At 33.6% G+C, this 13,356-nt stretch overlaps 2 protein-coding genes across 4 annotated transcripts; one reads left to right on the top strand and one right to left on the bottom strand.

Annotated features, from left to right (window-relative positions):
• The first annotated feature begins 2,621 nt into the window (after positions 1-2,621).
• LOC112747224 (uncharacterized) lies at positions 2,622-3,623 on the top strand. The gene has a single exon (XM_025795193.3). It carries the CDS (start codon positions 2,622-2,624, stop codon positions 3,621-3,623), a length of 1,002 nt encoding a protein of 333 aa, XP_025650978.1.
• Positions 3,624-6,320: 2,697 nt separating this feature from the next.
• Positions 6,321-12,808, bottom strand: LOC112751133 (carbon catabolite repressor protein 4 homolog 5). 3 transcript variants are annotated; one of them, XR_011872466.1, is made up of 14 exons: positions 12,351-12,808; positions 11,762-11,925; positions 9,941-10,006; positions 9,785-9,837; positions 9,462-9,543; positions 9,095-9,141; positions 8,734-8,821; positions 8,479-8,571; positions 8,344-8,376; positions 8,015-8,112; positions 7,644-7,776; positions 7,218-7,303; positions 7,052-7,158; positions 6,321-6,965 (listed from the first exon to the last, which is right to left on the bottom strand). XR_011872466.1 is itself a non-coding variant. In XM_025800185.3 (14 exons), the coding sequence occupies exons 1-14, from the start codon at positions 12,655-12,657 to the stop codon at positions 6,897-6,899; spliced, it is 1,404 nt and encodes a 467-aa protein (XP_025655970.1). In that variant the 5' UTR covers positions 12,658-12,791; the 3' UTR covers positions 6,321-6,896. The 3 variants fall into 3 exon arrangements, 1 of the variants encoding a protein (XP_025655970.1); XR_011872467.1 differs by having other exon boundaries at positions 7,052-7,146; positions 12,351-12,791; XM_025800185.3 differs by having other exon boundaries at positions 7,052-7,136; positions 12,351-12,791.
• Between the last annotated feature and the right edge of the window lie 548 nt (positions 12,809-13,356).

Below are 13,356 nucleotides of genomic sequence, written 5' to 3'. Positions count from 1 at the left end.
GGCCTCCTCGTTATTCTCTATTGTACGACGAATGGACATGCTTAGTTCCCTGTGCTGTTTGAGCATCTCTGCTTTACTTGGACAGCAGGGGTGTGAATGATCCAGCACAACCTTTGAAATGATCCAAGCACCGACATCCTTCAATGTGTGTATATAAATTCTTGCAGGACAGTTTAAACCGGCTGTCGGATTGGTCTTCTCGGTCGGAGATATTTTAGATTTCCATTTTCCCTCTCTGCTACATGTAATCAGTTGATTCTTAATCTCGTTTCCCTTCCTATTTGTGCTCTGAACTCTTGTAGAGAAACCTGCAGCCTTGGCGTAGTTCCTGTAAAATTTTTCAGCATCTTCAAGGGTGGTAAAGGTCATTCCAACCTTCGGAACAAGCTGGTCATCAACAACCGAGAGAGGCTGCAGAATACACCATGTCAATACACCCATAGATACGATTCAAATACACCCAATCATGTCTGATATGATACACCGGAACCGCAACAACTCAACTAAAATGACAATAAAAGCCATAAACTGTAAATACACAGGCTGCAGAATACACCATGTCAAAAACTAAAAACACACCCAATCATGTCTGATATAATACACCTGAACAACAACAACTCAATTAAAATAACAAAAAAGCAGTAAAGTGTAAATACACCCATACTTCTAGCAAAAATACACCCAAAAAAAGTCTGATCTACACCCGAACGTCTGCTATAAATTCCAGATAATTAATCAAAACTAATACATTACATTCAAACCTCAGGAACTTCGTCAGATTCAAATTCATAGTCCACTTCGCCTGGATTCAGCTAACAATCTGAGGTTGAATCATCCATTATCTTCAAAAACGAATTCAAACTTTGATTTCAGAAATCGAATAGAAAACGAAGATGGAGTTGCAGAGAGAGAAACTAACGTAAATGACAAAGAACATACCAGTGAGAAAGGAGTAGAGAAGAACGATCGAGAAGAAGGAGGAAGAGGAGCGAGAAGAAGAACGACCAAATCTGAAAATAAGGAGAACGAAAAAGGAAACAGATCTTTTAAATTTGGTAGTTATATATACGCATGATATTTATAGAGCGCGTGTATTCCACGTATGTCTAGCAGCGCATTTTTTGGGTTTATTACTTAATAAACTTGTAAAGCATATGCGGAGCTTTTCTGTTTTGGTTAAACTCTTAATTAAGATACAAGATTTTTTAGATTCACTCTTGGATTTTGTTAATATTAAATTAACATTATCGTATGTTCAAAAAAAAAAACTTGTGCAATGTTCAATAACATCAGTCATCTTACTAAGATCAATTTAATATAATTGTCTATTTAAACTAATATATATGAATTTTTTAAATACATTAAAATTTAAATATATCACCTAATTATCTGAATACATAAAGTTTCCTTTGTGAAAATCAATACATAAAATTTTTAATATATTACTTTACTAAATTAGTATTTATTTTGAAATTCAAGCAGTAATTTTTAGAAGCAATTTTTATTTAACCTAAGTTAGGGAGTGTAAGGGTTTGTTTGGGTGATCTTTTAAAAAAGATCTTTTTTCGAGTTATCTTTTTTTAAAAGATCTTATAGAGAAGTAAAAGTAATTTTATGTTTGGATATCTCATGTAAAAAGGTCTTTTTATCAATCAATTATGTTTGGGTATAACAATATAAAAGTATTTTTTTTGTTTATTTATTACATGAAAAACATCTTTTTTTAAGAAAAAAAGATCTTTTAAAAAAAGATGTAAATTACAGCTTCTCAAAAAAGATCTTTTTTGATTTTACTAGTGCTTTTATTTTTACTACTAGAAATTTGCCAAACATGTTAAAAAATAAAAAAGATATTTTTTCATTGAAAAAAGATATTTTTTAAACAAAATAATGACACCCAAACATGCACTAAGTGTAGCTGATTTAAGTGATTCTCCCTTCTCTTGACTAAATGTTGATGGCTCAATTTCTATTTTGAGTCTACAATTTTTTTCTAATGGTTATATACAAATAAAAATGTTTGGAATTTTTTTATTCCTTAATTATCTCTTATCTTATTTTATAATTCTTAATTATCATTGAAAAAATTAATTAATATTTTATATAATAGATATATAATTATAGATGTTAAATATATAAAATTATAAATTTAAGTTAAATAAGGTAATTTTAGTTTATTATTTCTATATTCTAGCATTACCAATATACAAATTAATAAATGATTAATCATTGACTCACCCTGTTCACGTGTAAATACCAGGTGGTTGATAAAAAGGGAATACTGTCAAGGATTTGTGCAGAAAATAAGAGAATTGAAACCAAATATATGTTTCCTTTTCTTAATCTTAAAAATCTGAAGAGTGTGAATCTATGAATTAGTAGTGTCTGGTTTTTTCTTTTTCTGTCCCTTCTATTTGCTTCCTTTCATGCATTTTGTTCTTTGTTCACCTTTGCAATTGCATGCAATCACTTCCATCAGAGTCCCAAACAGCACAGTCCAACCTTTTCCATCATGCTAAGATCGTTAGATTAAAAAAAAAGGGTAAGTAGATTCTTCACCTTATGTCTGCATTGCATTTTAGTGTTTTAAAATAATAATTTATGGTTCTGTGGTGAAATTCATGACATGGGTCTTGGAGGTTTCACATTCAGTTCACATTTCCTTTGAGAAGGTTCAGTTTTTTCCTATTTTATCTTCAAATTCTGTGACTCACTGTGAGACGGGTCTTGGGTTTGAAATTTTGAATGATTCTGGTCTTGAAGGAATGAAATGCAAGAGGGGAAAAGAAGGAAATTTGAACATTATGAGGAGAATTAGAATAATTTATAGTGACCCATATGCAACAGATTGTTCAAGCGAAGAAGATGACAATTTTTTGAGCAATGACTATGAACAACATGGTCCTAAGAGATTCATCAGAGAAATCTTGGTTCCATGCATGCCAACCAAATCGTATAAAGTGGATGATGATGATTCTTTACAACAAGGTATCAGCATTGACAAAATCAAACCATGTCTTAACCTTTTGCGAAACCATAGAAGCCGGAGATCATCCAGCAAGTACAGAGGTGTTCAAAGAAGGAAATGGGGGAAGTATGTGGCAGAAATCCGAGACCCCATCCGAGGCGTGCGAGTGTGGCTTGGTACTTTCAATACGGAGGAAGAAGCTGCCATGGCTTATGAGAAGAAGAGAATTGAATTTGTGAACTCATTGCTTGCTTTGAGGAGAATGATTGGTGTATTGGACTTAGAAGATGGCAATCAAGTGTTGTCTCATCCATCCCCAGCATCCGTGCTTGATGTCGCGGTGACAAGAGCATCATCTGATAATGATAGCAATGGTCCAGCTGTTGAAGGAAAGGACAATGTGGAAACAAGTGCTCTTGAAGGTGTAATGGAACCGGTTCATGTGGAAGATCATCATTCATTTCAGCATTTGCTTGAGGAGTCAACTGTGCAATCACCGGTTGGGTATGAAGTTGATAGTTTCTTGGTCAATGACAATGGTGGCTGTGCTATGTGGGATGTGAAAGATGGTGAAGGTAGCAGCACTCTTCCACATATTGAAACTGCTTTTGATGATTCAGAGTTGACTTGGTTTGATGAAACTCTGAATTTGTAATATCTTTACAAACTTTGCTGTTATAAGAATTAAACTGGGAGCGGGAGCTAAAGTTGCAGAGAGTATCTCAGTACATATAGGCAAAACAAAATTTAGGCATATCTTTATATTGTTGAGGCTTTGTTTATCATTAATAACGAAGTTCTTGGTTTTTTTCTTGTGTGCCCTTGCTAGACCTGTACAAGATTCAAGCTCTCAATTTTGCTGTAGATCTGTGAGTTTTACAATTTGTCATAAACAGTATAAATGAAACTTCAAATCTATTTGATATTTTGTGTGTTGCAATCTGAATGAGAATCTTTAAGATCAGCTGTAGAGGAATTGAATGTATGCAATTTGACAATTTCAGCCCCTCTTTTTCTTCTCATTTCCCATGTTAATTTTGAAAAGACAAGCTCAAAAGAGTAAAGAAAAGAAATGCTTTAGTTTGTTGTAAACGAAAAAAATAAAATAAAATGCAGAAAGCAAAAAATAAAAGGTGAATTCTATCATGTAGAAAAAAGATTCCTTCTATATGTATAGAAATGTGTTGTCATGTTTTGAGTAAAACAAGTGTCTAGAGAGAGAGAGTACAATTATAAATATAGTGGAAGACAAAAGCTGATATGTGGATCCCACTGCAATGAATTAATTTCATCAATAATTTAATAATATAAAGTTGATTAGGTATTAATGATGAATGATAATGATGGGCTGTTTTTGTTTTTTTTTTCTTTAATGGATTTAAGTTTTTGGGCCAGGCCATTTTTTTTCTCTGGATTTGGGTCTTAATTGAATTTTTTTTATGAAAAACCAAAATAATAAACATAATATCTTATGGATTTGAGAGTTATTTGAATTTTTTTTTGTTTGGATCTTAATTAATTAAAATTCACCTAAATGAATCATGAAAGAATGATATCATATCATATCCAATAATAGATAATACTCTACTTAATCTCTATATTAACGAATTTAATGTATAAAAGTGACAACATTCATTTTAAGGATAAATTACATAAATAAACTGAATGAGTTTCAAATTTACATGAATGTTCAATTACATGTGATTCGAATTAGTAGGTGTATTAGTAAATGGAATTCATTGGAATCAATTTACTATGAAAAAATATTTTAGTGAAGACTATCTCATGTTAATTTAGGTAAAACGAAGTCAATAGCTTCAATTTAATAGGATCAGCTTCTATGGAGATAAATCGAAACTATAATAATCGAACCACACTCAAAGTAAATCAAATTCTTGGGTTTAGATTTAATGATTTTGACAAAAATTTGTAATAAATTCATATAACCATTTTGCATTTTGGACATTCATATAAATTTAGAACACATTCAGTTTGTTTATGTGATTTACCCTCATTTTAATCTTTCCGGTCACACACACACACATATATATATATATATATGAATCATTCTAAATTAACATCCATCTAACATATTCTTTTTGTGATCGTTTTTACATCAATAAATTATTTATTGTCAAGCATGAATATAACTTGTTAAATAACATGATGCCATTTAGTAAAATACTCATGAAAAATACATACATATTTCATTTTTTAGTAAAAATTATAAATTATATTTTGAAATTCTAACAACTATATTAACTAAATATATTCAAAATTTTTACAAAGGTTTTACGAAAAGAATTCTAATTAAACACTAAATTCTATCATCAATTTACAATTGTTACAATACAAAAATTTTATCACGTACCAAATATATTATCATCAAAATAAACCCTAAACGAACCAAAATTAAATTCTAAATGCTAAGCCATTTTATTCTTATGCACTATTATAATTTTTTTATAACGTAAATTATGTATCTCACTACAAAAATTAACCATATAACTAATGATTAATTTACCTACTACAAAATTAACCATATAACTAATAATAAAATCACAACTAATGAATGATTATAGTCTAAAATATTATTAACAATAAGATTATTAATAGTATTAGAATAAAAATAATATGTGCAAAACACTAAACTAATATTTTCAAGAACACAAAAATACATCTTTTATGACAAAAAAAAAAGTGTCCACTTTTCATAAAAAAAAATCAATCAATACCTACATCTACACAGAAAAAATTAATTAAGACCCAAACAAAAAAAAATTCAAATAACTCCCAAATCCATAAGATATTATGTTTATTATTTTGGTTTTTCATAAAAAAAATTCAATTAAGACCCAAATCCAGAGAAAAAAAATGGCCTGACCCAAAAACTTAAATCCATTACAGAAAAAAAAAAAAACAAAAACAACCCATCATTATCATTCATCATTAATACCTAATCAACTTTACATTATTAAATTATTGATGAAATTAATTCATTGCAGTGGGGTCCACATATCAGCTTTTGTCTTCCACTATACTTATAATTGTACACTCTTTCTAGACACTTGTTTTACTCAAAACATGACAACACATTTCTACACATATAGAAAGAATCTTTCTTCTACATGGTAGAATTCACCAAAATAAAAACTAAAGAGAAAAGAATAACTAGGAAGATGTGTCCAGTCAACAAATATTTTAGCAATTTTCTCACCCTTCAGGCAAAAATAAGAGAGGCTAATTAAGAACAAACCGGTTTACTCAGAAGTTAATCATCCGGACCTTTCTACAGAGAAGGCGACACAAGTCATTATTTTATTTTATTTTTGAATTGCAAGAGCTAACAAAGTAGTGTTATAGGCCGTTCCATTAAACTTGAGCAAACAAAAGAAAAAAAATTACAAGAATGACGTGACTTAACAAAACTGATGTTTTTAACATAATATCAAGGAGTTGCAATGTAGGAAGGTTTAAAAACAATGCCATAATTTGTATTGAATTGGAGTTCTACAATCATAGCTAAAAAAGGGTGATGAGGCCCTCAATTAGAATACTCTCTGAAAACCAGTGCATGCCTAGCCCTTTCACTATGCAGAAATTGCTTGAAGCATCTGAAAGCATTTGCATGCAACATCGGTGCTGGTGAGGAGGGTTTGCAGCTCGTTTGTGACATGATATTTACTTCCAATCATCAGGTGCAATTCACAATCCTACTTAATGATATGCTTCTTTGTGATGAAATAACTGTGCCGCGCAAGGGATGTCCGAGGAGGAAGAGAGCAGACATCAACTGTAGGATTTAACGAGATGCGCTGGAATGCTTTGGCTCCCCTCAAGCTCCACCCTTGTTAATAAGCTTTTTAAGCTCGGATGGACCCCACATATCCAGGGAACGCCGAACGGTTAGAGTTGCACATTGAAACAATCATGACACCGTCCCATTATTTGCAAAAGCTAATTCGCATACAAGAGCAAGGTGGTCACTTCCCCATTGCTGCACAGAAGCAGAGTTGATGTATGATGATGACAAATTCTGTGTGGAACAAAATATACAAAGAAGCCTTGTATTTAACTAAATACCTCGCTGGGGAGTCCTCCAGTTCTTCTAAGAATATCAATGGGCAAGGTTTCAAGAACTCTTACTGGAGTGAGTTCCTCCGAATGCCTATTTACCGCTGGCATCAGTACTGAAAATTTGGTAAACGCAAATGATTTTGGGGGTTTAAAATGAAAAAAATATAATTACCAAATATAATCAACAGTTCCCATGAACTTGGAGTGGTATGATGTTGCCAAGGGCTCCCCAATATCATCTCTTGTACCATGGTTTCCCTGCAGCAGAAACTAATGAGATTTATGCAAGATTAACTTCTAAATATCAGTTGCCAGAAACTGAAAAATATCCGACAAAAAAAAGCTACTTGCTCCAAAGAGCATAATTAGCAGATTGAAACAATTTAAGAGAAATTAGATTAGAGACAGAAATATGGCTGCCAGATTAAAACATAAAACAAGGGCACCATTCTGAGTACTGTCGAGCTAGAAGGTGCTGAAGATAAACATATTCAATTAAAATGACAATTTTTCCCCCCTGAAGAGCAGAAGTAGCAGATTGTAACAATTTTAGTTGGAAGAAACCCAAAAATATGATTGGCAGATTAAAACACCATACAGGAACACCACTGTAAGCACTGCGGAGGTTTAGATGATGCTGAAGATTGGTGACTCCAATTGCGCCAGCTGCAAGGTTTAGTTCTTCCATGGTCCATCCATGAAGAAATTGCCTTGAACGGGATATTGAAATGCTGCAACAGATATACACCCAATAATTAATTAATGAATACATAACACTTGGATTACACGTTTTCGAACAATTATTCCAGCCCTATGGAATAATAAAGAGACAACTTATCATGAATTATTAGAGACTTAAATGATCCTGAATCTGATTTGTCACTTTATACGGAGGGGTTCGAAGATGAAGTCATGACTCATGATACATAGTACTTAAAATAAATGACTTTGTACGGACTCAAAACCAACCTAGCTTCATAACCAATCTGTGATCTGAAAACTCTGCTATTGGACTGTATTTCAAGTTGTCCGGACATATTTTTGCGATTATGCAATTGGATGTCTAGCTGCAGAAAATAAAGCAATAACTTAGTTAATAAAAACTCTAAACTCATTCGAAGCCATATATCTAGAACACATGCAGTTAACAAAAACAGTTCCCTCAATCCCATGCATAAACCAAAAGGCTAGGGCGCTAAGAAAGGAAAATTAAACACCAAATCAAATAACAGACTGCATTAAAAATAACAAGCTAAAATGCTTTAGATTATACCATGATTAGAATATGGCAAACTCACCTTGGAAGAAGCCAGGAATTCATATATTGCACTCTGAAAAACATGAGATTTAAACAAAAAGCAGCGATGAAGTAGCAGCACATTTGACCCCTAATCAGAAATTGTTCATCTTCTTAGTACAAAGCAAGATGTTACCTGTGGAAGACTATTTAAATCCCCAGCAATAATAACAGGGATACTACCCCATTCTTCTGATAACTTGTAAGCTTTATCAAGTAAAAGTCTGACCTATCCATCATGTAAAGTAGCAAAATTAACTGAATCAATAAAATAGATTAGAAAATTTAATCAACCCTAAACAACTAAATATGTTTCCTCCCTTTTGGTACAACCAGTGAAGCAGAATGATTTGCCAGCACATGCAAAATCAACATAATGCACCCTCACTACCTGGCCAAGTTTGATGTCTCCACGATTTGGGTTGAAGAGCACATGTATATTTCCTATTACAAATCTTTTTCTCTGGGTAGATGATGTCCTACAGATGTAGATAAATTAGTTTCAAAATGGGAAGTATGAAAAGTGTGAGCATGTACATGACAGTTCCATTTTTCTTTTCAAAATTTTCACTTAATACTAGCTTTGCAGCTTAAGATTAAGGCCACATGTTAACAAATTTTATATACTTTAGTATCCATTCCATGATATTTAAATAAAATCCTCGTTAAATTGAAAGATTCATCAGAGACATCAAATAATTGTGTTTATATTACCCATAACCCATTTTCCCGAAGCCCAGGGAGAAACTTACACTGTTGTTAGTCCAGATGTTTCGGATTCTGGTTTATCATTTCGTGCCTGCCAATTGCCAAATAGTGAAATAAGAACTAATGTTATAAAACAAATTATCAAACTTAAATAAATGGCTTCATGTGTATAAAGAGCCTATAGTATACTAAGTAAAAAGAACTTAATGGGTCAAAATTTGCATTATCTGTCATAAATCTTTATTATTCCCTTTTGCTTTTTTTCATGTTGAAGACCTGAAGTAATCTATCATAAATCTTGTTAATCAGGACCATAGAGGAAAAACAAAATATAGACAAGAAACACAAAACTAGAGAAGAGAAAAAAAAACCATAAATCTTTTAGAAAAATAGAAATTGATTCCTAATTACCTCCAAAACACAAAGCTGAGCAACATTGTTACGGAGACCAAATCTTTGGAACTCTATATCTTCTTGATGCAAAAGAGTGAATCTGCAATTGGATTTCAAAATATACTGTATTTAGGCCAAATCTGGAGCTCTCATTTTCAATTGCTATGTTCTATGATTGGTACATCTTTGATCTGTTGGAATTTTGTCGCATCAAGGAATATTTAGAACAATCATCGGTCATCAGTGACTTAGTGTTAAAAACATCAGATACTGGAGAAATTAATGAGTCACAAAACTAAATTACTTAACCACTAAGCCAGTAATAGGTAATGGACACCCACAATTTGTCTTTCCAGAATAAAGCACAACCATCATGCGCATCCCCTGTGCGAGCCTGAAATGATCAATAAATGACGATGACAACCCATGTACAGACCTTGATCAAATATTTGGAAATTGGAATATTATGGGACAATTCAAATATTTATACTACACACCTTATAAACACCTTTGAAGCCATTGTTTTGGAATAGATTATCCAGATCATTGAAATGATCAACCTCCTGCAGGCAGTCATAGGAGTTGTGAGAAAATAATTCTTGATAATCTAATGGGATGCATGATATTAGCTTAAATTTCAAAATAAATACTAAACAGGGTAAAAGTTAAATTAAGATGATTATGTCGACTAGCATTAACTATAGTCATTTAGCAATGGCATGAGGTACCATGTATAAAAATATCACAGGTTTCACAAAAATATTTGTTGAATAAATGACCATTTGTACTCATGAAAGATGATAACGCCGACATATATACCCATGATAGATCGAAACTGATCTTGTACCCACGAGAGTTGCCCTCCATGTGACAAAAATACCCTGTTTTGGTTAAGTGCTTGCTTCGTTATTATCCGAACCTACGTGGCATCCCAACCCTCCAAAACCCTATCCCTCTTCAATTTCATTTCTAATTTCAACCACCCATCCCTATTTCATGGCGGCAGCTTCCTCCTCCTCTGCCGCCACCACCGCTCTTCCGTCCCTTTGCACTTTCGTCTCATCCTCATGCTCTCTTTCCCAACTCTCTCTCTTTTTCAAACCCTTCTCCATCGCTGGCGCTCGACTTTCCGCAAAATCAACACCTTCTATCAACCCTATTACGCGCTTATATCTCCGCCACGGATTCTTCTCATCCCTCCCATGGACCATGCCAGCTCCGAAACGGAATAGTCTAGAAGCTCCTTACAGTCTTCTATGTCTAGTTGCTCGCGGTTGCTCACGGAGAACGTGGTGAACTTTGCTCACCGAGTGCAGCGCTCAACACGGAAGCGGGGCTTAGGGGCCGATCTTGACGAGCTCGTTTTGGATGTTGGCGAGGCCTGAGTTTTGGTTTTCGATGTTCATGCAGGCTTGTGCAATCATGGAGTTCAGGTCTTGGGTTTCGATGCTGATGAAAGTGAAGCCTCAAATGATGAGGTTAAAAGCATGAAGATGGAAAAGAGATTAAGCAAAGCCATTATTATTTGCTAGAGTAGTGAAAAAGTAGTAGGATATGTGTTCGTATTTGTGTTGTTCAGAACCAACTTTTATTTATACAAGAGTTTTTGCTTTCGGAGTTCAAGTGCTTTTCTTGAGAGTAATATTATTCACATTCACTTTGTGCTTTTTTTTTTTTCTCTGGACAAAAGTGCCAAGTAATTCCAAAGCTTGTTTTTGATGGAGGCATGGCATGGTATTTCCCATCCCCATAGATGTTTTGTGATTGTTTGGAGCTTCTCACTGTTTGATGAAGGGGGTTTGGAAAAGAGGGAGAGTTGGGATTTGGGAAGGAAAGCGCGGGGATGAAGCGATAGTGCCAAGTAACGGAAGAGCAGCAGTGGCGGCAGAGGAGGAGGAAGCTGCCGTCATGAAAGAGGAATAGGTGGTTGAAATTAGAAATGGAATTGAAGAGGGATAGGGTTTTGGAGGGTTGGGGTGCCACGTAGGTTCGGATAATAACGAAGTAAGCACTTAACCAAAACAGGGTATTTTTGTCACACGGAGGGCAACTCTCGTGGGTACAAGATCAGTTTCGATCTATCATGGGTACATATGTCAGCGTTATCATCTTTCATGGGTACAAATGGTCATTTATTCAATATTTGTTACATTTAACCAATAGTTGTAGCTAATAAAAAGAATACATATGCTAAACAAGTGCCTTTCAAAGCTCAAAAGTATATCCTAAATGTAAAATGTCCACAAGTTACAAGAAGCTTATTAGTTGTGCTATGTTATACATATATAAAATATATCAGGGAAGGATTATCAAAATACCTGGAAACACAACACGCTTGCATTGTAGGTATTGATCTCTTCAAATATGAGCCTTTTCCGCCTCTCCCACTCCAAGAAACTACGTGGAGTATTCGCATATAAATCCAGATGCTTTGACGCATTTTCAACACCGAGTATGTTGTATGAAACTATAGTAACCTTATCTACAAAGCAAATGAAAGAATTCTCAGATAAACACAATCCACTCTAAATCACAAACATTTTTAACAAAATGCAGAACAGAACATTAGTCGTTTCATCATTAATGTCAACAATAAAGCAAATACAATCATTCTCTAGATTCATAACAAGTTCAGTAAATTGCACAGACCAAAATATAGATCAAATTAAATTCTTCATTATTTCTTTTCCTTTCACTTGAGGTCACAATATCAATGCATTAATCTAACACTAAAAGTTGTCAAACTTCTGCTACAATGGATAATAATCCTAACAAAACTCACTTTCTATATATACTAACATATTTGCAACCAACTATTGGTGAAAATTAAAGGCATAATTTCATGGGAGAAATAAAATTCAGAGAAATTGTTTTCCCTCAACTATATTGATCCGTAACAATTCTGACCATTGAAGTTGGAACAATCTGCAGAAGAAAAAATCCATCTTCGGGAACACGCTCCGCGGCTGCTGCTGCCGCCGGATTTTCCAACTCTTCTCTTCTTTCTACGATTTTGGGACGAAGAACTAAAGGCTTGAAACCGGTTCAACCGGTGAGATTTGTGGGTTCCGGTCGAAGTATCCGACTTCGGCGCCAACCGGCGCCGTTTAAAGTGAGCATCTGATGGTCCCGAACGATGAGGTCTTCTCCGCTTTAACCGGTAATCGGTGTTTGGATTTTCCGGTGGAGGAAGTCTGTCGTTGCGTCTGGCCATGTCGTCGGAGAAGTTGATGGCGGTGGAGCGTGCGGCGAATTAGGGTTCAGGGACGAGTCTTCGCTCCGGTGGTTGCTTTGGAGAAATTAGTCAAATTACAGAGACATTTATATCTTTGAATATTACAAATGGCCCCCCTCAAATATTAAATATTGCGTTTATCTTCTTCGTATTATTTAACTAAAATAATTTTTTTACATACACATGTAAACTCAAAATTAAATTAAATTAAATTCAAGAAAGTACACATCTACAAATGAGAGATGTTTTAAATTTCGTATTCAAACTCAAAATTTTTAATTGAATTGAAATTAAAATCTTCATAACTTTATGTTTTTATTTATTCTTTTTTAGTGGTTAAAGAGTCTATAAAAATTATCCATATAGATTTATATACAAAAACAGTGCAAATAAATAAAGAGTCTATAAAAATTATTCATAAAAATTTTTTTTTTTTATGCTTGAAAATTATTAACAGTGCAAGTCTAATGGTAAATGAGAAAGTTAGATCAAAAGAAAAAGGGATGAATGAATTTGAACTTGAAGCAGAGCAAAAAGTTTCATTGTAGATGAAGGACTACTGTACTAAATAATAGGAGAGTAATAGTGAATAAGAACCAATTGTTTAAGTTGTTCATTTTGTTAGAGAATTGAGTAGTAACTTGAATATATGGAGCGCATGAGGTGAAGAGTGAATTA

The sequence above is a fragment of the Arachis hypogaea genome, chromosome 15 (assembly GCF_003086295.3).
Source record: "Arachis hypogaea cultivar Tifrunner chromosome 15, arahy.Tifrunner.gnm2.J5K5, whole genome shotgun sequence".
Classification (NCBI taxonomy): domain Eukaryota; kingdom Viridiplantae; phylum Streptophyta; class Magnoliopsida; order Fabales; family Fabaceae; genus Arachis; species Arachis hypogaea.
This window is presented reverse-complemented; position numbering and strand designations above follow the sequence as displayed.

Excerpts from the sequence above, each read along its gene's own strand:
- LOC112747224 (XM_025795193.3), top strand. The coding sequence starts at position 2,622 with ATGACATGGGTCTTGGAGGTTTCACATTCAGTTCACATTTCCTTTGAG.
- LOC112751133 (XM_025800185.3), bottom strand. The coding sequence starts at position 12,657 with ATGGCCAGACGCAACGACAGACTTCCTCCACCGGAAAATCCAAACACC. Across the intron at positions 9,142-9,461 it reads CTCAGCTTTGTGTTTTGGAG|GCACGAAATGATAAACCAGA; the intron begins GTAATTAGGAAT and ends GGCAATTGGCAG. Across the intron at positions 7,137-7,217 it reads GGAACTGTTGATTATATTTG|GCATTCGGAGGAACTCACTC; the intron begins GTAATTATATTT and ends AGCGGTAAATAG.